Source organism: Hypanus sabinus, chromosome 14 (genome assembly GCF_030144855.1).
Source record: "Hypanus sabinus isolate sHypSab1 chromosome 14, sHypSab1.hap1, whole genome shotgun sequence".
Taxonomy (NCBI): Eukaryota; Metazoa; Chordata; class Chondrichthyes; order Myliobatiformes; family Dasyatidae; genus Hypanus; species Hypanus sabinus.
Genome location: NC_082719.1, coordinates 7,462,708 through 7,487,420, shown reverse-complemented (window position 1 = coordinate 7,487,420; position 24,713 = coordinate 7,462,708). Strand labels below are relative to the sequence as shown.

Here is a 24,713-nt window from a genome sequence, read left to right as displayed (position 1 = left end):
GCTTGTATCTGTTTAATGAAGGGCATAATTTGTTTAATTTTGTATGGTGTTTATAATGCAACATGACAATAAAGTGCAGCAGCATGAAATTAAATTAATAAATATTCATAATTTTGTTTTGAATTTACAATGCTGAATAGAATAAAGCTTATGTGGCTTTAACAGGCAATGTAGATATTAAAACTCACTCGTGTTAATGGGGGTGGAGGAGAAAGCCCAAATGACGCTCATTTGTTGTTTCATTCAAAACTCATTAAACACAGGAGAATATTTTCAAATGGTTGTTTATTGCCTACAGTTAAAGAAAATAAAATACACAGGTGCAAGGGAAGAAGCAGACATAATTTAGCCCCATACATTTAGAGCAATACCTGACCTCCATATCAAAAAAAAATACCTTTCTTTAAATCTTTCTTCGAGTAGCATAAGCGAAGCACTCCTGTCTGAGCTGCCAAAAGTTTAAAGACACACTGTGTGAATAATTACTGGCTTGGTTCATATATTTCAAATAGTAATTAAACAACTGTGGTCAAGAGCAGATCAGATATTGCAATATATTTAAGAGAGTCTGTATATTAAAATTTTTCACTTTATATATTTTTTGGATTTAAAAAGAATTTAGCCAGTGAAAATCAAAGAACTTCGTATAATGTACTCAAAGTATATTACCATCTGATATAATACTAAGAGTCAATTTACTTTTAGTAAACTAAAGCATTTTAATCCATTGACCTTGAGAAGGAACACATATTTTTGTAAAGAGGGGAGAGAGCAATATCTGATTGCTCATAGTTCAGGAGAATAAATACAGGTGTCCCCTCCTTTACAAAGGTAGAGAGTTCCTATGAAACCTTTCTTAAGCCGAAATGGCATAAAGCAAAGAATCATCAATTTATCTGGGAAAAACTTTCGTAAAAGCAAAGTGGTATAAAGCGAACATTCGTAAACCGGGGGACACCTGTACTACCCAATGACCAATAATTTGATACAGACTCTGGTGACCCAGCACAATCCACTTTCATTTCCTATTAACCACTGTGAGAATTTTTAATAACAATATTTTCTTTAAAAATACATGTTATAAAAATAAAGGTGGCCAATTGCTGAACATGTTTGATCAATGTTTTAAAAAAAACAAATTCACTACTACAACATTGATAAACTATAATCTTTTAATACAACATAAGCAAAGTTTTGCAAACCGAAGCACCACAGTCTCAAAGAGTCATATCACTCATTTTTTCTTGGTATAATCGAACATCTAAAAACATGCACAATATCCAAGCTATGCAGTGATTTAACTACAGCTCACTCTAAAATCCCACTGGCCACTTAGCAAAATCTTTAAAGATGTATTAAATCAGAACTACAATTTTTGTCCAATTTACATCTTCTAAAATTGTGTGTATAAGTAGCCTCAAAGTTACGCTTTCCAGAGCTCAACTGAAGAAAACAAATACAAGAAAGTCTCAATGGCCATCCTTTAGGTGTTTACACAACAGTACATCAACTCTAGCTTCACTTTGCCTTCCAAGATCAGCATGTACTTTCTTGTAGTAGTGGCTTAAGCAGCTGAGGTACAAGATGTAAAAAATCTGAACCCATTTATTCCGACATTTTCAGAACTCGGTCTCTTTCCTAATGGTAAGATGGGAAAAATTTGGTGGGTCATTAGAACCAAGATTTTAATGATTCATTTATGAATTATCAAGGCAGAGATTTCTGAAAATAAATTAATTTCAAACAAATTAACAAAAGTGCAATGATTTTTTTCAGTTTTTAGAGCCTGATCTGATTTAAAAAAGAGGTACTCAGAAGTCCCTGAACAACTGATGTGGAAAATGCATTTTAAATCAGCTCAATTTAAGAATCCTGCGCTAATATTTAAAGTACCTGTGAATTAAAAGCTGATTAAGTGGTTTTCTTTTGGAATATTGTTTCAATTAACTGCATTTTTCTCTCTCTGCCATAAACAATTCTAAAAACATACAACTATTACCTCTAAAATCTGCCTTTTGTAACTGAAGTCGTGAAACTCACATTTCACTATAAATCACATTACCGAACATAAATGCTGAGTGATGTGATACCTTGAAAAACTGGAATTCAGTAGCTTTTCAATCCATTGAAGTTAGCATGGATTTCTAACAAGAGAAATTATTACTGAACAAGGAAGGAGAAGCTTTCCACATCAAATACATAATACCTAAAAAATAATGAATACCTTATGCATATGTAGCCTATGTCACTGAGAGTAGGTCCCCTGCTTTACACAAAGGCAAAAAAGACAAATTGTGCTAGGAATAGGATGGAAAAAAAGCTGGTCTCAGAACTCATTGTGCCATACCTGACTTATGGTGCAGTTTCCAATATCTCACATTCCTTACACCAAAGATAAACACACTACAGAGCTTGTACAAAATTGTTTTTAAGTTGTTTTTCTGCCTTTTTTTTTACATAAAACTTCACAAATCTTAATAGATTTATCGTACAGAATTTTAAAAGTTGCCTGGGGAAGGCCAGTCAGGTTTTCTCTGCTTGCTTGGGCAGTGTTGGTACTTCAGCAAATCGAATGAGGCACATTGTTATGAAGCAATTGATATAAACATAACAGATACATGTACGAATCTGACTGTGCTTTCTGTATTATTTGCCTGGACAACTGCAATTAACACACATGGCAAATTTGCTCATCTCTATTTTACATTTTTTCCTTTAAATGTTATTTCCCTCAATTGAAATATATAATTTTATTATATATTTTAATTTAACGAACACAGTTATCAGAATTTTGGAAAAATACATACAGAAGCAAAGAAAACCTGAGGAACACCCTCTTGCAACAGAGTGTCTCGATTCCTTTATATTGTAAGCAAAGTTTGCAGCTATTAACATTTAAGCTTTCCCAAAAATTGTTTTCCTCTTCAATTATAAAAAAAGAAAACAAATATTCAGTAAATGGGCTCCTCTGAAGTTCATATACAATCATTACAGATGAATTTCAAATTCCATTTTATACATACAGATCAGACAAAATATTTGGAGTGAAGTATGGGAAGATAATATTGCTTGTAGTTATTAAAGTAAATGCATGGAATAAGCTAATTTATCATGTTTTAAGAAGCAAGATCATAATATTTTATGCACTAGGATTAGGATTTTAAAAAAGGGTCTAAAAGTTCAAATCTTCTCAACCAAAAAAATCTAGTTTTCACAATTTAATTGGTCCTTCTGGTGTCCCACTGTCCTCAAATTTATCTTGCTCCATAATTTATGTCCTTAAATACACAACAATCTTTCAAAAATGTAGGCTTTAGAATTAAAGTGCTGACTTAAAACAGACTTCAGATAATCTTGATGCCAAAATCCAGTCAAAGATCAGAGTTGGTTAATGGTAAATACTATAAATAGGCCTTGGCCACTTGTAAACTTTATTCAATGTAATACCAGCATTATAAATTCAATTTAAAAGATTTTATATATCAGAAGTTATGCTGTTCTTTTGATTCAAATAACCCTACATATTGGTTCTTGAAATGCAGCAGTTTCTCCCCCTCCCCCTTGAAGTGGCTGGGGGACACATTAAACAGATTTCAAATTTACTGCATCAATCAAAAACTATTTCTTTATAAAGTGCAATACGTTATTGGTATAAACAGCTTGAAAATTAACGACCATTAGATGGTGCTCATTTACTGCACAGTAATTTTAAGGTACTTGATATCACAACTAACCTATTTCTGATGCTTCTCAATTACTGCTTATGCTATGGTTTATTTCATTGTATCAAGAGAAACCTGGTCTCAACCAATAACTTTACTGAATTGTAACCCCCTGCTGGTTGATAATGCATAGCACTAAATTACACCCATGCCCACCTTGTCCACTTGGAAGAAGCTTTCTGACGATTCATCAGGATGTAAAATTATCCATATGCAGCAGGTTTCTTCTTCAAAAATCTTGGATTACTTTTAAATACATTTTCAGTAATCAATTTGAAAAATTTGAAACTTGCCTCTCTCCCTAAAGCAATAAATAACACGCACCTTTAATGATACCAGGTATGAACTAAATATCATACATAAAAAAATTAGATCAAATCACAGCTGGACAAATTTCCCTATGGCTTCAATTAGCTCTTCATTCAGATCCAACAGAGATCCACTAAACTGTTGAAAGGATGAGAATACAGGAGGAATGCTGGTCTTCAAAAGCAAAAACGTACAAAGAATTAAATGCATTAAAGAATTAAAGCAAACAATGAGAATAAATGATTGATGTAGACAAGGAAATGGAGGACGACAAACAAAAAGGCATTAAATTGTCATCCAAATATTGAGAAATGAGTCAAGACAATTTTGGTACCGGACATATAAAAAGATCCAAGGCAACTAGGGCAGGGACAAAACTTAGAACAAATATCTCAAGGTATTTTGCCTGTCGGTCTTTGGAAGAAGAATCAATGGCACTGTATAGCAAAGCATGTAATGCTGCTGTTTTAATGCCAGATTAGGCATATAATCCGACAGGAAAACATGAACACAGTATATAACCTTGTGAGATTAAACACTTCGAGTTATGAAAAACGCTAGTTCCAGTGTCCCCAAAGGTTTGAGTAAAACATCAGTTTGTTTGCTCCGGCCTTAGTGACAACACAGTGAAATAAACTATGAAACAGTAACACTAGAAACCTACAGAACACACACTTGAAAAGAGAACAAATAACGTCTTTTTTTACAAGCCATACTTCACTCCGTCATACTTTGATTTTATAATTGTACATGTCCATAAAAGCAGGCAGTGCCTCCAGGTCAGGGCTCCACTACCTCCTGTTAGGCAAGTGCACACCATTCAAAGGTGGCAGAAAAAGCTGAAGTTCAAGCTGTATTAACAGTGAGAAGTGATCGGAAGGAATATGGGGGTGCGGACATCCAGTGATAGAGTTTTCCACAAGCCACTGAGGATCCAAAGGGCCAAGAACACCCAGCACTCTCATTAGAGTCTTGGAATAGAAAATGTAGTCAATAACACCCTAGGAGACAAAATAAAAGGAAAATGATTTTGACATTAACCTGCAGCAAGTGAACTTCTATCTTACTGAAATCATAAACATCTTCATGGTCAATAATGAAATATTAAATTGTTCACAGAAAAAAGTTCAAAGGAAGCAAAGGGTTGAGTCCATTTATTTACATTGCCAACCACGTGGACATGTGCACCTTTCTAAGTACATCTTCCTACAAAGCTATATTTTATTAAAAACTATGAGGGAAGAGCAGGGATTACAAATCATCACCTGGAAGTTCTTGATTGTTAACCCATTTACTATATCATGAGTCATACAGGGCAGAATTCTTTATAAGCAGTTCTTAATCTATCTTGCAGTACTCATCAATCATAAATTATGCCTAAAGATATTCAATTGTCATGAGTGCAATTTACCTATTGGTAGTACTGTTCGACTTGCAAGTAATTTTGGCTCACCTCTCACACACAAAACATTAAGATATAATCCAGGCTGAAAACAAATGGTGTTGCTGAAGGTGTCATCTTTCAAATAAGATGCTCAGCCAAAGTCCCAGCTGCCCAAAGAAGTAGATATAAAAAATACCATGATACTATTTGAAGAGCAGCAGGGAAACTTATCTCATGTTCTAACATTTACCCTTTAAATCAAAAATCATTAATACATTTAAGATGAATATGAATCCTACTGTGCTGTGCTCAAAAATGGTTGATACACTGCATTAGACTATTAAAAAAATGCTACAAGTCATTTGTTTTCAAACTCTCGTAGACTTGCAAAATTATGTGCTGTACCATAAATGAGGGGGAAAAAGACCACAATAATTGAAATCTAAGAGAGACATCACTCACAAAGCAATGCCTCAAAGTTATACACGTAAAAAGGACACAATTTACTTGGAACACTTGTGCATGCATTAGTCTCACAATTGCTCTCATTATTTTTATTTACCCTTTTCTCACATTCCCTCGTTTGAGTCTTCTCTATGTACCTATCCAATCCTTTCATAAGTTTAAATCATATGATACAGAAGGCCATCTTAGTTGATCAAATCCGTACTAGCTCTTTGATAAACGTGTCAAGAAAGACCATTCCTATATTACCAGAGTATAAAATAAAGCTCATTTTGTATCTAAATTTAACATTAGAATTTCAATGAATCTGCATTGGTATCCTGACTTAATCCTCAACATTTGTTCCAACTGTATAGCATATGGATGTGCATAAGGTTTTATGCAGTTGTGTAAAATTTCATGCCTTTAATATTCTCCACCTCATATTTACTAAACAAAAACAAATAGAATTAGAAGCTGTAATATCCTTAACCGTGCAAGGCAGTGTAAGTTTACCAGTTATTATTTCAGGTTGATGACCTTTTGTGAAATTCTTCCCTCAGGCAAGTGCAGTTGTTGTACTGGTGATATTTGCTAACTTTTCAACCAAAATATCACGTATTAGAGGAATTAGCAATACAAATATTACCTTAGTGTAAATGCACTCAATTCTCAACAATATTTTAGTATCAAGACTAAAATTAGTACCTGGCTTGAAAAATAATGAGAGGTTGATAGACTAGGACTTTCTTTCCCCCTAGAACATAAGAGTCAGTGTGGTAGTGTTATGGAGTTCAAGTAAAATCATGAAGGTTACTAATAAGACAGATGGTCCCATGATCTTTTATCACCCCAGAGTAGGTGAGTCTAAGACGAGAGGGCACAGGCTTAATGTGAGTTAATATTTTTCCACAGTGTGTGTTGGATATATGAAACAAGAGGAAGTGAAACAGGCAGGTACAACTACAACATTTAAAAGATATTGGGACAATTTCATGGCTGGGTTTATAAGGTTATAGACCAAATGGAGGCAAATGAGGCTCACTCAGGAAGGCACCTTGTCTAGCATGGGCAAGCTGGGCCAAAGAGTTCACTTCCATATTGTACAATGTTACAGCTCAACTAAAATTTTAAAATAAAACATAATTAAAGCTCCAAAAAACAAAAGTCTAAAAATTTAAACAATTTAAACATGGTATTAAACTGCACTTACATGATCTGATGCCTGACTTTCAGAACAATTCCTGTCAATTGAACTGAATGGAGTTACTGAACTCACGCAAGGTCTAATGACCAACACTGTGATTTCCAGTGAACTAGGAAGTTGGCACTCTGTTGCAAGACTCCATGAAGAATCTAATTCAGAGTGCAACTGAAAAGTTTGAGATTTCACCAAGTCACTGTGAGAAATGTTTTGGATTTTTAATCTGATGCTCCCTGTAAAATGTCATGAAGTACCACCTGAATACATCAGAATGCTGGTCTTGGCTTTGAGTTTAATTGTATGAGCAAATACACTTTTAAGTATTTAGTCAACAAGTTGCCTGAGTGTTTAAGTACAATTCTGAGCACAATTTTCTCCAAAAATAAGCACGCAGACTTAACTAGAGCATTCAAAATTTTGATTCTGCTCCATCAGCACAAAATTCACCAGAAACACTTCATTAGTGGATGCAATTTTGTACCCAAAAAAGAACTGCAAGAAGTCTGCAAGGCACAAGCTCAAGATTACAGAAACCACAATGCAGTCAATTATTTACCTTGAAGTCGAAAGTATAATTTGTGTAAGGCATCAAGTTGTTTTCATAAGCACTCTTGAGTTGGAAATCATGAGTAATTCTGCCATCTGAAGTTCCATTCTTTCCATTACAGCTGAAGTTTGTCAAACACTCGTTGTACCTCAGTTCCTTGAAATCCTTGTGATTCTGTGCAACACCTCCAGTGCTCAAGTATTCCACAACACCTACACACCAAGTGATTCAAGCCATTACTTATCAGTTACCAGAAACATGTAGTTTAGAGACAGGTAATTTTTGTTTACAGCATTGTGCAGCAATGGTCCATTTGTGTTCTGTCTTATGCAGCAAGTATCATGAACATAATAATGCATTTTACAATATTAACCTGTTGAATACAAGGAATTGTAATATCTTACTGGTAAGATTCTTAACACCCCCCCACACCACCACAAATACATGAATATGCTAAATTACATGCAAAGAATTTAAAACTGAACTGATTATTTCTTTTCAGCATAATATTTAAGGTATATTTTACATTTATAAATCCACACTTTACAGAAAATCATAGTAAAATTTATGGACAATTTCTGTGTTTATTTACAATTTAAAGCAGGTACTAATCAATTTACTGTATTCTGTTCTTAACAATCTTACCCGAATCTGGCAGTGAATTGAGGTCTGCGCACAGCACCAATGGGATGCAGTTAGGGTCTGCAGAAGGACAACTTGGTCTAAGGGATACAGCTGACTTCTCAAGGATAGCTTTGAGTTCAGATATAATCATCATGGTTTGAATGAGCTTCACATCAGAGTATTCAGGGTCCCAGTGCATATGTGCATTAGCCACCAGAATTAGCTGCTTTTCTGTTCCATGAAGTGCCTTTGCACCTGAAAGGGATGACGCCTTTAAATGTATGCAGCAATTGAACAAAAAAAACAAAGTTAGATTTACTTAGTGTCTTTCACAATGTCAGGACATCCCAAAGTGCTGATAGCCAAAGAATGTTCACTTGCATTGCTGGAAACATGGCTACAAACTCACCCACAATAAAGTCTCACAAACAGTAACAAGACAAATCTCTTACATGCTGCCTATAGAAAAACATCAGCTGAAGGAGTAGTTGAAATTTTCTGATTTGATTTGAACAATGGTGTGGAATGTTTAACATCCACTGGAGGATGATTTAATGATTTAATGATTTAACGTATTGATTTAATGTCAGATTTGAAAAAGAACACTACTTCCAATAGTATTAGACCAGATGGACTGTATCCAAGTAGGTATCTAACACCAGCATCCAAGACAGACATTTGCCACAAACATAATGTATATTTGAAAGATACAGCTTTAACTAGATTTTCTTAAAGTGAGTCCAACAGTGAAATGTTTAGTAGCATGTTTTTCCAGTTCACTGTTCTACCCCTGGGAAAGATGTCTGTTCGAACACAGCTTTGATTGATCTTGGCAGGCATTACTACAAGTCTGCTCAAATTACTAAGGGCAAAGGATAACCGTTATGCAAAAATATATACCCCAGTATTGGTCTTCCCCTCAGATGCAAATTACATAAGAATCTTAAGCATTCTGTTCATTAAAAAATGTTTTTTGTGTTTGATGAAGCGGAAATAATAGCCTTAATAATATTGATCTGTGTTTCTGTACATTTCACTGTGAAGTATTACAAAAGAGCAACAATATAAAGGTCATTCCCTAAACACTATTTGACTTTAAATAGTCTTTGATAATGCAAACATTATATATTTGATTTTTCTTTCACCAGTGTCAGACAAAGACAACATCAGAAAAAGAGATATTTTACAAGTCACCCTGAGTTAACCTCAACTAATTTTCTACGGAACAGCTTTAACAAAGGCCAATAACCTATCTTTATACCTCAAGAATGGGACATAAATGGAGTAAAATATTTGTACAAACTTAACTCTTTTACATACATGCACAGCTAGCAGAAAACAATACTCTCCTACTTAAAGTAGAAAGGGAAAAATACACATAGTGAAATCTAATATAACAAAATCAACAGAGATTAAACTACTCTTCCATCAGTAGGGAAATTCAGAGATTGTTATCTTTTAAAAACAAGCACTAAGCCAAAAAAAATCACATGCATTAGCTTTATCAAAAAGTCAAAGAATTTACTTTTAATTTGCAATTCTAAAAAATACATAACATGTACCTCCAAAAAGATCCTTGTGGACTTCCAACAGTACTGCGACCCCAATGTTATCTTTCGTCATGACTCGATTTAGCATTGCTTCAGAGCCATCTGAATTGGCCATTGCCAATTGGTTGAATTCCACTGTGTGCTTCTGCACCAATGCAAATCTGAAGTTGAGAGAAAAGAGAAAGAGGGGTCAGGGAATGGGGTGAGGAGGGGAGAGAGGTGGAAAAGGAGAGGGGTGGAGAGGGGGAAGAGGGGGAGAGAGAGGACAGCATGGTGGGAGGAGCAGAGGTGGGGGGAGAGGGAGGAGGAGAGAGGGGGAGGTGAGGGGAGTGTTGAGGGGAGGTGGGGGAGTGGGTAAGGGGGACAGGGGAAAGTGGGGAGGTGGAGGTGGAAGTGGGAGTGGTGAGAGGGGCGGGAGAGGGTGGAGGGAGAGTGGGATGGAAAAGGGAAGAAAAGACAGACAGAAAGAGAGGGGAAGAGAGAAAAGATATTAAGTTTTTATTACAAAATAACCAAACTAAGGCATACAAGGTCAACACACAGCAGTCTGAGTGTATTTTCAAAATTGAAAAATCAGATAGAACATTTCAATCATTACATCTCAGAAGATAAAAATGTAAATTAACTTTTAACTGCAATAAAAGTGATTTTATGTTCTAACTTCTGGCCACTGGCAAGGTGACAAAGGTTACAACGGCTCTATTAAGCGAATAAATTGTAAAGTTAGTGAATTACTGATGCATTTTACCTTTACGGTTTATACCATAGCAGAAGTAACTTAAAACACAAAGTTAATAGTCAGAAACTAAAACAAAAATGTCATTCATGCCTCCACTTCTTACTCACCTGCCTAAAATTTCTTAGCGAGTAGATTTAGAGCAGTGGTTGCCAAACCTTTTTGGTTACCACCCCCTTGGGTCCCAGAGCACATCCTGAGCCCACACCTTCTGAATATCACATAAAAACTATAAAGAATCTTGATTTACAATGCACAGTGAAAGGAAAAGGAACTGCAAATTCAAAGCAGTGACAAATAATAGTGAAGTATATTCAAATCTACTTAAAACTACAAATAAAATTATTTAATTACAGTAAAAAAAATCAATTTTCATCAACAATTTGAGCATACGTTAGTCTAACTGTTCAATACTTCATTACTTTTTCGCCTTTCAATGAGATGGATGGATGGTACAGTGATATCAACTTCTCAATATCAGGCTGTTTGTCACTCAGAAAGTCCCAGATCTTTATGTTCAGTAATCTGTAGTCTGTTTTGTTGTTTTGAAAGAGGCTAGGCGATTGCACTAAAACTGTGCTCCACTAAATATGATGTTGGAAAGGCAATGGAGAAAATCTTAACATGTTTTCCATAGTGCAGGACAGCGTTCAGAGACTTCTTTCTGCAACCAAGAGTCTTGATATTATTTCATGAACCCAGGCTTCAGCTCCAAGTCACTTTGTAGCAAGATCATTCTTCCTCCATCCATTAATGCCTCATTACAGTGTTCAGGAATGGATTTATTACCCAATCTGGAACTTGGATCGAGAGAAGGTCCTGAAATCTCTGACTTGTCTCTATGCTGCTCACCCAGTTCAGTAGTCTCACAGCCTGGGGAAAAGGAAGACATTTCCTATTCTAACAGCTCTTGTCTCAATGTTACAGTACCTCCTGCCTGATGGTAAGATGTCACAGTGAATGTGGGATGGATGGGAGGGATTACTGACAATGCTAAGGGCACTGCACATGCAGCACTCCTGATAACTATTTGCGATGGATGGAAGAGTTACCTCGATAGTCCTCAGCAGTCCTCGCTATCTTTTTAGGAAGGATTGGTATTATGTCTTTCTCTTCCAATTCAGAGAGGCTCAGAAATTGGAAAAAGTCAAGCCAGCCAATGTTACACTCAAATAGGTTTAACTTGGACAGAAATGAAGAGACAACTGATTGACTTTGATAAGATTCACATCTTTTACTTGCAACTGAAGATTGATTTCATTAAACTTTGCGAATAATTCTGAGAAAGCAGCATGCCTAATATTTTTGAGTTGATTACTGAATGAAGCATTCGAGCCTTCAAAGAATTTTACCACAGTTTCAATAAATACATAAAGTGTCTCAGGCAGTTTCCATTTGAGAGCCATTTGACTTCAGTGCAACTGCAAGTGTTCAAACTGTTAGATAGATAGATAGATAGATAGATAGATAGATAGATAAATAAATAAGAGAGAATTGAGAGAACTTACCACTGTGATAACGGTATTTAGTGATCTGTACAACAGATCACATAGGTTTTTTGCATCAAGGTATTCTTTGTGAATTACACAGTGAATGGTAAACATGTCATGTACAGCTTTATTCAAGAAAGTAATAACCCCACGGTGGCACTTTGTCACTGATGGTGCCCCATCAATTGCACAAGGAAGAATGTTAATGAACAAGATTAACAGATGAACAAAATTCTCTTTGAAAATTTGCTCAATAACTCCTCCTTCATATTGGTTTCTAGTCACCTCGTAAATAGCAACTCTTGAACCATGCTTTCACCTTTTCTGAAACAAAGAGTCTGTATGTTCTCCCTAAGATGGTGTGGGTTTCCTCTGGGTGCTTCAGTTTCCTCCCACAGTCCAAATACATACTGGTTGGTAGGTTAAGTAGTCATTGTAAAATTGTCCCGTAATTAAGCTAGGGTTATATCAGAGGTTGCTAGGCAGAGTGGTTCAAAGGGTCGTAAGGGCCTATTCCACACAATCTCAATAAATAATGTGTTTTCCATTTCTCAAAGTTTTCACTAAGTAACTGCAAATAAGCCAAGCTCTTATTTGTTTTAGCAGAGTGTTTGCTCTTCAGATGTTCAAGGAGCTGGGACAGTTTTATTGCCTCATTTGAAAAAACTTTTTTCCACACAACCAGCTCTTTGGTTGTTGTTAGTTGCTTGGTGCAACTACAAATCCATATTTCAGATTCTCTGCACTATACTGTCTTTTTCACTTGGTCTGTTTTGATCATTTTCATTGTGGATTAACAAACATGGTAAATCAGCTATTGTTTAAGTCTAACCTCAAGCACTGCGATCAATAAAGGGGAAAGTTATGATGTAAACATAGCTCAGACAAAATCTGACTCTGCCTGAAGAATCATTAACTGGGGCAGCAATATCCTGGTTGGGCCATAGAAAATTGCAGTCAAGAGCATTGGAAATGGCAGATTCTCCATTTTACCCAAATGAAAGCTGTACGCAAATTCACAGATCTTGTGTCACTGCTTGGCATACGTGAATCATACTAGCACATTCGTATCTGTACTATAGTGAGGTGAGGGCCTCCATTGGTCAGAGTTAACCATGGGTATTGTGCCCTAGCTGTCTAGAACATAAGGCTAGGCAGTATGATATGGAGAGTAAGCTGTTGCCCATGTTGCAGTCTCCCCCTCTCCATACATCTGATGAAGCCAAAGGAATGACAGAGATGCTACAGTTTGGTACCCACAGTGTCACAGGAGTTGCCAGTCATCATTGAACTCAATGCAGGGCTGCACAAGAGAATCCAGCTCCAGATTTTTCCCTCTGGGTTTACTCCCAAAGCCTTTCCCATGAGTGGTTGTAATCCGCAAGACAGCAGATTGGAGTTTTTCTTGTCCTAGATGTGCTGCCAACCATGGCTGACAAGCCCCATCTGCCCAAAGCGACTGGTTTTAAAGCACCAGTAACTCTCTTTGACCCCTCTCTGGTACTACAGTAGTGATGGCAGTAACATGTGGACCAGGCCCAGAAATAACACAAGTTCTTCAATTCAGATTTCTCATATGTCAAATACAGAAGTGTCAAATAGCTTTTCAACATTGTATCAAAGTTCAAAGTAAATTTATTATCAAAGTACATTTAGTACATATACAACTCTGAAATTAATTTTCTTGTGAGCGTCCTCAATAAATCTAATAACCATAATAGAAATAATGAAACTATACCAAAAGGGAGGACAACCAGTGTGCAAAAGACAACAAACAGCAAATACAAAAAATTATAAAGGACAGCAGATAGATAGCAAGGTTAGATTACATAGATAAGCAATAAATATCGAGAACATGAGATGAGGAGTCCTTGAAAGAGAGTCAACACGTTGTGGAAACAATTCAGTGTTGGGGTGAGTGAAATTGAGTGAATTTAACCCCTCTGGTTCAGAAGCCTGATGGTTGAAGGGTTAGAACTGTTCCTGAACCTTGTGGTGTGAGCCCAGAGGCTCCTATACCTTCTTGCTGACAGCAGCAGCAAGAAGAGAGCATGACCTGGGTAGTGGAGATTCCTGATTGTTGAAAAAATAGAGGGTTATGGGGTAGTGTGTGTTTAGTACCTTTTTTTAAGGATTATATGGGTCGGCACAACATGGAGGGCTGAAGGACCTGTACTGTGCTGTAGTGTTCTATGGATGCAGCTTTCCTCCAACAACACTCCATGTAGAAATGCTCAATGGTTGGGATGAGCTTTACATGTGATCAACTGGGCTGTATCCACTACTCTTTGTAGGATTTTCCTTTCAAGGACCTTAGTGTGTCCATACTAATCTGTGATGCAGTCAGTAAATATACTCTCCAGCACACGCCTTTAGAAGTTTGTTGAAGTTTCAGACGTCATGAAGGAGCTTCGCACACGCTCGAGGAAGTTGAAGCGCTCCCATGCTTTCTTCATAATTGTACTTTCATCTGGGGCCCAGGACAGGTCTTCTGAAATGGTAACACTGAGGAATTTAAGTTTCTGACCCTCTCCACCTCTGGTGCCTCGATGAGGACCGGCTCACATACCTCTGGTTTCCTCCTTTTGAGGTCAAGTATCAGCTCCTTGGTCTTGCTGACATTGAGTAAGAGGTTGTTGTTGTGGCACCACTCAGCCAGCTTTTCAAGCTCTCTCTGAGCCATAAGTGTAAAGTGCGTGCAGCAGGCAGCTAAGCACACAGCCTTGTGGTCCACCTGTGCTGATGGAGATCATGGAGGAGATACTGTTGCCAACCCAAACTGACTGGGATTTCCAATTGAAGAAATAGAGGATTCAATTGTACCAGGAGGTATTGAGACCAAGGTCTTGCAGCTTTTTGATTAGTCTTGAGGGGATAATATTATTGAAAGTTGAGCTGTAGTAAACATCTTGATGTATGCACCTTTGCTGTCCAGATGTTCCAGCACTGAGCGAAAAGCCAATGAAATGGCATCTGCTGTAGCCCTGCACATTGGAGCAGATCTAAGTCATTTCTCAGACAGGAGTTTTTATGCTTCATCATCAATCTCTCAAAATACTCATCACTGTGGATATTAGTGCTACTTGAGGCAGGTTACCACATTTTTTATAGGCACCAGTATAATTGAAGCTTGTTTAAAGTAGTTGGGTACCACAGACTGCTGAAGCGACAGGTTAAAGATCTCAGTGAACACTCCAAACAGTTGATCAGCACAGATCCTCGGTACTCCATCAAGTACCCCATCTGGGATGGATGTTTTCTGTAGGCTCACCCTTGTGAAGAATGTTCATACGTCAGCCTCAGAGAAAGACACAAGATCATCTGGAGCTGTGGGAGTTTGTGATAGTTCCTCCATGCTTTGATGGTCCAAATGAGCATAGAGGGCATTGAGCTCACCTGGAAACTAAGTCCTGCTCTCTCCTATGTTGTTTGATTTCATTTAAGCCCTGCATTGAGCACTGACTTCATTGATTTAGGTTCAGTTGAGAACTGCCACTTTGCCCGTGAGATGGCTTTCCAGAGATCGTACCTGGACCTTTTGTAACTTCCTTGCTCATCAGACTTGAATGCCTCTGATCTGGCCCTCAGAAGATTACGGATCTCATGGCTCAATCAGGGCTTCTGGTTGGGGAAGACTCTGAATGATTTTGTGGGGACACACTTTATTTTTATAAAGTCCATGATAACCCTGGTACATTCATTCCGATCCACAGACGAGTCCTTGAACACAGCCTAGTCCACAAATCCTGTAGCTATTCTCTTCCTCCCAGGACAACCTCTGTTTTCCTAACCTCTGGAGCTTTGGTCTTTAGCATCTGCCTGTATATGTTTTGTAGCACAAGCTTCAAGCAACGTCTAAAAGAACAATGAGTTAGCAAGAGATGAGGTGATTCTATGATCATTGTAATCAATATGAATCATTTAGGATTAAATGCTTATAATAAGTGATTCATTTCTTAAATTAAGCCTGTAATCCCTTAGCTGTACCCTCGCTACTGAGTGCCACGCCCCACCCTCTAGAAACTTCTATCCCAGTGGGGGGGTGGGGGGGTGATACCGCATGCTTTGGGAATCACTAATTTAGAGGGAAGCAAATAAAATGTCCAAGTCTACAAATGCCAATGAATTATTTATTTAAAAGTCTAAAAATAAAATCTTAGAAAGAATTTTAAGGGAAAAAAATCCAAATCCAAGACACAATAGCTTTGAATGCAATTTTGCAACAATCTGGTGTTGAGTATTATGCAAAAATCAAGAGTTCACTCAGCTAGTGGAATATAGTTACTATAACTGTAAATGTGAGTTATAACATATTGGAATGAAGCAAAACAAGTTATGGGGAAATTGGTGAGTCATGCAGCAAGAGAAAGCTGATGTTTCAGGTCAGGAGCCCGCATCAGGCAAACCCCATTCCCGTTTCTCTCTCCTCGTGTACTTGAGCTTATGACAATAAACTTTACTTCAATCTTCTTGTTACATTCAACTCAGGCCCCAGTACTGCTCTTCTACCCACCTATCACCCACATACTCCTTCTACAAGCCCTGCCCTGGTCCAACCAGGTTGACACCAAAACCATGAAAGCTTCCAGTGTCTCTTCCTTGGGAGAATCAAGACATTTGGCATGTTCCCTTCAATACTCACCAATTTTAAATGGATGCACCATAGCAATTATCTTGTCCAGATGCATCACCACTTGGTATGGCAACTGCGCAGCTCATGGCCACAAGAAACTGCAGAGTTGTGGACACAGCTCATCACCTCACAATAACGAGCCTTCACTTCATGGACACTGCTTACAGTTCTTGCTACCTCAGTAAAGCAAGCCAGCATAATAATTTTCTCTTCTTCCTCCTCCCTTTGGGCAATAGATACTGAAGTCTTGAAGGCTCATAAACCACCAAGCCTATGGACAGCTACCATCCTATTGCTACAAGATTATTGAACAGCTCCACAGTATGATTTGATGGAGTCTTGACTTCACAATCCACTTTGTTATGACCTTACATCTTGTTGTCTGTTTCACATTCTCTGTTAGTGTAATAATCATAATCCTGCACAATGTTTTACCATGTAGTATCTCAATACACCATTGTAATGAATTGATCGATATGAACTGAATGCAAGACAATACATGTGACAATAATAAAACAACCTACCACTGGCTCCCATCCCTCACTATTCCCATCTGCCCTCCCCACTTCCCTTACTTAATTCTATGCTCCATTTTCCTTTCCTATTAATCTTCATCCCGTTCTTGCCTTCACCTATCACTTCCCAGCTTCTGTCACTCTTTCCCTCTCCCCTCTATCTGCCTATCACTTCTCGTCACCTGGATCAATCTATTGTTTACAAGCTCTTGCTCTGCCCTTCTCTTCATCTGGCTACCTCTCCTAGCTTTCAGTCTAAATGAAGGATCTCAACCATAGGTCAACTATCCATTTCACTCCAGATGCTGCACAACCAGATAAGTTCCTCCAGCAGTTTTTTTTTGCTGATTCCAGCATCTGCAGAATTGTGGGTCCACTTTTAATGGCTATGCTGCCTGAGAGAGGACTTTGAAGGTTAATTAATTAGGCCAACTTGTCTGTCAGAGATGTAAAGGAGATCAATTGAAACAGGAAAGGAGGAAAATAATGTGATGAGAAACAGAACATGACAAACCAAAAATTGAACATAATCAGCAGGTTAGGCAACATCCATTGAGAACAAAGCAAAGAAACGTAAAAACTACCAAAGCTAGAAAACTGGAACAAATACAGAAAGTAGCCCTATCCCATCATTTACAGAGCTCTGTTACACCATGGCAGAAGTGCACTGAAAATGGAAAGGCTTTGTGAATTTCAAATTTCTAAGTATCTTGCATGTGCAATATGGTTCAATAACCTAAAACTATAAAGTGTATAAAAGTTCAATGCTTTAGTGTGATCTCATTGCTTATGCTAATTTACAAGCAATATACTCAGTATCACAGTTTAGTAAAATTGGCAGAAAAGCTGGAGCTTAACTGGCAAAAATGAATAATGGAGTAGGAACACTTTCAAACCAACTTCAAGGATGCATCAGGACTGGGTAAAAAAAAAATCACCAGGCTTCTCCAAAGATTTCCAGAAATACATGATACCAAATTTCAGAACACAATTTGTACTTTGTCATTTAAGCTTAAACTTTTGGCTCATCATCTCTACTCAGTAGCCCCAATCTTCTGCCTGCACTGTACCACAATTACTTTTGACTGAAGGACAGAGTAAATTGCAATCAACATGCCCTTGAATTCTAATTTTTACAAAAAAATCTTCAACTATATTATCACAAAGGTTGCAACAAACTACATCAGAAAATACACCTATTACAAATGACATTTTCTTGACAGAATACGAGAACATCCAGCCAGGCAAAACAGTATTTTCAAATAAACACGAGCACATTGTGATTATGGACTTCAATTCTAGTGTGTATCATAAAATCTGTAAGTTCCTTATTCTGAATTAGCGAGTGGTTTAGTTAATCATAGCAACCATTTTAGACATACATGATGAAGTTATTGTCTTCAAATATATAGTGCCCACTGTGAAAATGAGAAGGTTTCTAAGTTAACAAATTTAAAATTCTCTTCAACAGAAACTCACTGTAACAGAGACTGTTTCATATCCAAAATGCTAAACATACTTCTCTGTTTTGAAGAATATTGCACATCCATCTACATGCTTCCTTTCCTGTTCAGACATTAATTTGGCACGAGATTTTGGACAGAAGAACCCATCATAGCCTCGTTGCTTCAACTCAGGCAGAAAGAGGTTGAAGTATTGCTCCGTTTCTACTTCCTATTAAAGAAAAAAAATCTTCTTAAAACTTGAAAACCTATCAAGACCAAAAAAGCTAAATGGCAAACAATTTGAACACATTATTGATCGTATATAACCTATTGAGAGACATTTAATTGACAGTGTTACAGTGCCAGAAATCAGGTGAGAATCCCAGCCCTCCCTGTTGCTGCTGCATGCTGCCGCATCAGGAACATAGTGTAAGCTCCTGCCCGCTCTGCCTCTGCAACCTGCTATGCCAAGAACCTGAAGCAAATCCTTGTCCTCTGCTTGCTCTGTCACACCAATAAATTGCCCATTGCTCACTGTATAGGAACTTACAATGAAAGCAGATGTTAAACTAGCAAAGGTAAGAAATTTGACTGCTCAAAACTGAGATGTTGGGCTTTGATACTGCACAACAACCACCATAATGAACAAAATTCATAGCTGAGGATTGTCTGCAGCTATCATATATGCTGACTGACTGGATTCTGCAGCTTTTTCTCTGATTGTATGATTGCACCACAGCCTTTCCCAGCTTAAAGACTTTGTTATGGAGAGTGAGGGAGAAAGAGAGGAGAGGGGAGGAGAGGGAAAGTACAGAGGAAGGAAGAGAAATTACATCTTCTAGGATATGATGAAGAACTGTAAGATTCAAGCAGTCTATCAACACATCGCAGAGTTGCTGTCAAGAGTGGAATGAAAATGCAGGAGGTTCATGGCACAGCAGTTCACGGATTCCTTTTATTTTTGAAAGGGGATACTTACCTGAAAGTGCTTGCAATGGATGGCTAAGAGTATCAAAATGAACTGGCACTTTGTGCGGTAGTGCCAAGCAGAATACCCTTGTATTTATTATGTTCAAAAGGTCCCTTAAAACTTCTACCAGCTATTTTTTTGTAATACATGGATGGAAATTACAATGGACATTTACAAAATGGAGAAGATAACAGCATCTGTTAATCGTAAGCTGGAACAATTTGATTCATACTGTGAAAAATGTTTTAACTACATAATGCCTCATAGGCCTGATTTTATTCTCACAAATCAATGAATATGTTGTAAAAAAAAAAGATAACTCCCTACTTGTACATCGTTCTTTCCTTTTGCTTGTTTTTTCCACTCTTTTCTACAAGTGTATACCTCAGATAAATACTTTATGTAGATTTGTGATATATATGATTATATGATATATATGTACAATGTCTGAAATACATCTTATGGAAATGTTTGTTTGATGATGAACTTCAACTTCTACCAGCTTCAAAGATTTGTCCAGGTAATGTATGCAAAAAAAACTTAGAAAATAAAAGTAGACTATTTAAAATTTAGCCTGATCTGCCAATCAACACGATCACTGTTAATCATCTATTTCATAATGCTTATCCTGCCTTCTCCCTATATTCCTTGAGTCCCTAATATCTGTTCATTCTCTCCTTCTAAAAGTAAACCATTTCATTCAGATGTGGTCTCATTTTTCCCACCTAAACAAATCACATCACTGCATCTGCCATATTGCTAAGAACTTCACCAATCAGCCCACATTCTCTAGCAGCTGGTTACTAATCACCTCACTTTCTTCATCTCCATGTTTTGTGTCTTCAATGTATTGAAAACCATGTCATTGAAACATATCAAAAAATGAAGTGGTTCCAGAAATCACACTTGAAGGACGCCAACACATACTTCCTTCATTAGTTCAGTGCCATCCTCTGCAAATGCCCCCGGCCCACTGTGTATTTACATTAGCAGTGTTCTTTCAACTGCCATTAGATTTCATTCTGACACCATCTGAAATATACCATATTACAAAATATCCTTTGGATGTTCACATACACATTAACCACCATAGGTCACTTTAGAAACTGGAAGTCAATCAAACATAACATACCTTCAATAAATCTACAATGGGTTATTATTAAACTATTTTTCATGTAATCATTAACTTTGTCCTGGAGTTTCAGCTTCTCACAAGTACAACTAACTAGCTTTGCTTATTAATAATTGCCTACATTTGTAGTTCTCTAATCATGTGGCCATATTTCCATTGAAACACCTTCAAACTAGTTTGCTAGCTCCCTAACCTAAGCACTATCAATTTTTTAAAAATTACTTCACTAAATATAATACTATCAAATATTACCTCCTCTTCTACAATGGAACGATTATAAACTTAATTAATGGCAGGGGTGCAAAGTACATCATTGTCTTAACAATATGACATCTTTTGGATGGTCCATTGCGCACCCTTCAATTTATCAAGTTTATCCTTAAAGAAAAATATCTGACTTCAAATGCATAATATTTTGCAACAGATACTAAAAGGAGTAACTGAGGAAAAAGCCATATTCCCCTCTTCTTTGACCTGTTAAAATCTGTGAACACAAGCAGTCCCTATAAATGGTTTCTTAAAGTGACAATATTGTACCTGATTTACCAAAGAGTGAACAAATACTCCTCCATTCTCAAAGTTGGTTATTAAAATAGGCTTTGTTGCCAAGAAAAGATGACAGTAGAAATAATCTCTTAAAGACCTAATGATAAAAAATGAGCAGTTGTCAAGGTACATCTACAGTTGCAAGAAAAAGTTTGTGGACTTCTGGCAATTACCTGGTTTTCAGCATAAATTACTCATAGAATGTGGTCCAATCTTTATCTAAGTCACAATAATAAACAAATACATTTGCCTAAACTAATAACACACAAACAATTATAGTTTTCATGACAAAATTGGTCACATTGTTTAATCATCTACAGTCCAAGCTAGAAAGAGTATGTGAACCCTTGTATTTCATCACTGGTAGAATCTCCTTTAGCAGTAATAACCTCCACCAAACATTTCCTGTAGCTGCTAATCAGACTTGTGCAACAACAAATGAGGAATTTCAGACCTTTCCTATTACAAACCTGCTTTAGTTCATCAATATTTTCGAGATGCCTTGCATGAACAGTCCTCTTCAGGTCATGCCACAGCATCTCACTTGCGTTAAGGTCTGGACTCTGATTTGGCCATTCCATTTTAAACCATTCTGTTGTTGATTTACTCATCTTTTGGATCATTGTATTGCTGCATCATCCAACTTCTATTTAGCCTCAGACTGCTACCCTGACATTCTCCTGTAAAATGTCTTGATGCAATTTGGAATTCATTGTTTCATCAATGGTTGCAAGCTGCCAGGCCCTGAAGCAGCAAGGCAGCCCCAAACTATAATGCTCTTTCCACCACACTTCACAGTTGGGAGGAAGTTATGGTGTTGGTGTCCAGTGCCTTTCTCCCTGCAAACATAGCAGTGTGCATTTCGGACAAAAAGTTCAACTTTTGTCTCATCTGTCCACAGAGCATCGTCCCAGAAGCACTGTGGAACACCCAGGTGGTCCTCTGCAAACTTGAGATGTGCAGCAATGATTTTTTTTTGGAGAGCAGTGGTTTCCTTCATGATGTCCTTCTACGAACACCATTCTTGTCCAGTGTTTTTCTTTTAGTGGACACACGAACAGAGACTATAGCAAGTTCTAGAAATTTCTACAGGTCTTTTGGGTTAGCCTTGAATTCTTTTTCTCCTCCTTCAGCATCGCATGTTGTGCTCTTGGTGTGATATCTGCAAGACACCCATTCCTAGTGAGTGTAGCAACAGTACTGAATGTCCTCCATTTATAGACAATTTCTCTTACTGTGTACTGATGAACATTTAAGTCTTTAGAAATGCTTTTGTAAGCTTTTCCAACTTCATGTATCTCGACAATTCTTCTTCTAAGATCCTCTGAAAGCTGTTTTAATCAAGGCATGGTGCACATAAGCAAATCTTGAGAAGAGCAGGCTCTGTTAATAACCTAACTTCATGTGTCTTCTTTTTATAAAATTGGGCAGAGCACCTCTACAACCCACACCTCCAATCTCAACTCACTGATTGGAACACCTGGCTCCAAATAGTTTTTATAGAAGGCATTACTCCAGAGGTTCACATACCTTTTTGAACCTAGACTATAATTGCTTAAATGGCATACTCAATATTGAAGAGAAATACAATTGTTTGTGTGTTATTTGTTTAAGGAGATTGTGTTTGTCTATTATTGTGATTTAGATGAAGATCAGACCACATTCTATAAGTAATTAATGCAGAAAACCAGATAATTGCAAAGGGTTCACAAACTTTTTCTTGCAACTGTATATATTTTTCAAATAAAGAGGATTTCCAGTTCAGTTCTATACCATATCCCATTGTGGTATTATAGCATCAATTTACTGTTTTCCATTCAGAACTTTGTAACTATACAAAAGACAGATATCAAACAAATCGATGTGACATAGACAGATTTTGTAGAAGAATCCAATTATTATTAATTAAAGGGAGAGGTAATTGAAAAAGCAGTGCAGTAACACTATACCAAAGTCATGTCTGGAAACACTAAAAAGGATAGGTTGTCACTGCAGCTTCATGGCTTAGCACTCAATGTAGTTAACCTGGGATAAAGTAGAAGACACAGAAAGCATTAAGTATACAACACATGAATTGATTGGATGCTAAGAATTGACTGCCTGCCATTTTTGTGAGGTTCCCAATCGTTCCTGGAACACATCTGAAGCATTCCAATCAGGTTCCCACTCTGGACTGAGCCCTTCAGATATGATCAGAACTGAGATAAGCACTTGTGTACTAGATAAGCCAAAATGTCCTCGGACTAAAAACTGACAAGACATAAATCATTTCTTCAGGCCATCAAAAATAATACTTTCCATTCAACTGTTTCTCCATGACTCTAAAGCAGATCGTTCATAACCTTAGTTACTTTTATCAACCAAGATGAACTTCAGACCTACAAATCTGCACTGTCTCTCAGTTAACTAACATGTTAGATTTGAAATTATGTTCATGCATAGCCTTCTCTTACCATATTTTTAATCAAATCTATCCTTAAAACCCTCCATTTGCACTCGTTCTCTTTTGACCCCTTCAGCCTCAACTCCACAAATGTGATTTTCTGTTAGGGGCCTCACCTGCGTCTAAACAACTTTTTTTTTCAGATTACTATAACCTACCAACTTCATCAGTCATAGCCATAATATTGTCTTACTCAGCATCAAATTTTGTTTAATAATAACCCTATGTAGACCCTTGAGGTATTTAGCTAAATAAATGCAGATGCGATGATTTTATTTTTCTTGGAAACATTATCAAAAGACAACATTAAAAAGGGAGTTGGAATATGGAAAAACAAGTGCACACTATTCACTTCTTCATCCTGAGTTGCAAAGGGAGACAAATCTTGAACATCATCATCCTTCCTATACAACAGTTGCAAGTTACAATTTAAACTCAGCCATCCTACCTAGGATTTGAATATTGAACACTGTGGTATTTAGCCACCCCATCAAGAACATGAGTGGTATACAGCTCCCTCATCAATTATAACAACTTTTCTTTTATTGTTGGCAGGGAGGAATAACATTTGTTTAATGCATATCTGGCTACCTGAAGGCTCAGGATGTCAGCATCACAGTTTACGATTTCTTCCATGATCCCTTTTTTCCTGTACTCCCAGTTCAAAGCCCAGGATGGGCAGTAGCCGTACAGCTGTCTTGTAGCATACTTGTCACATAGAACATTATAACACATGACAGTGAACAATGCTGTAAAGAAAATCCATACATCATTAAAAGGTGTATACCATCATCAGTTCAACACTGGGATTTCACTGGATATCATGGAACAATTAATAAAGCATGCAATAAAATTAATATACATGCAGAGTTAAAGACAAAACTACATGGACATTATGGATTGTTATCACTTTGACCCAAAAATGCACAAGGATGATTTATTAGAAATTACTAAGTTCACAAAAATACAAACATATTAACTTAATAAAAGAACATTAGTGTGACTTCAGATTAAATGCA

At 37.1% G+C, this 24,713-nt stretch overlaps 1 protein-coding gene across 3 annotated transcripts in view; it reads right to left on the bottom strand.

Moving 5' to 3' along the window:
- Window positions 1–267: 267 nt before the first annotated feature.
- Window positions 268–24,713, bottom strand: part of cnot6l (CCR4-NOT transcription complex, subunit 6-like) — an 81,021-nt gene continuing 56,575 nt past the window's right edge. For all 3 annotated transcript variants that reach the window (XM_059988736.1, XM_059988737.1, XM_059988738.1), the window contains exons 7-12: window positions 24,286–24,443; window positions 18,678–18,832; window positions 9,797–9,945; window positions 8,256–8,489; window positions 7,620–7,822; window positions 268–5,032 (exon numbers count right to left, since the gene is read on the bottom strand). In XM_059988736.1, the coding sequence (XP_059844719.1) occupies window positions 4,823–5,032; window positions 7,620–7,822; window positions 8,256–8,489; window positions 9,797–9,945; window positions 18,678–18,832; window positions 24,286–24,443 (1,109 nt within the window). In that variant the 3' untranslated portion in view covers window positions 268–4,822. The remainder of the gene's footprint in view (window positions 5,033–7,619; window positions 7,823–8,255; window positions 8,490–9,796; window positions 9,946–18,677; window positions 18,833–24,285; window positions 24,444–24,713) is intronic.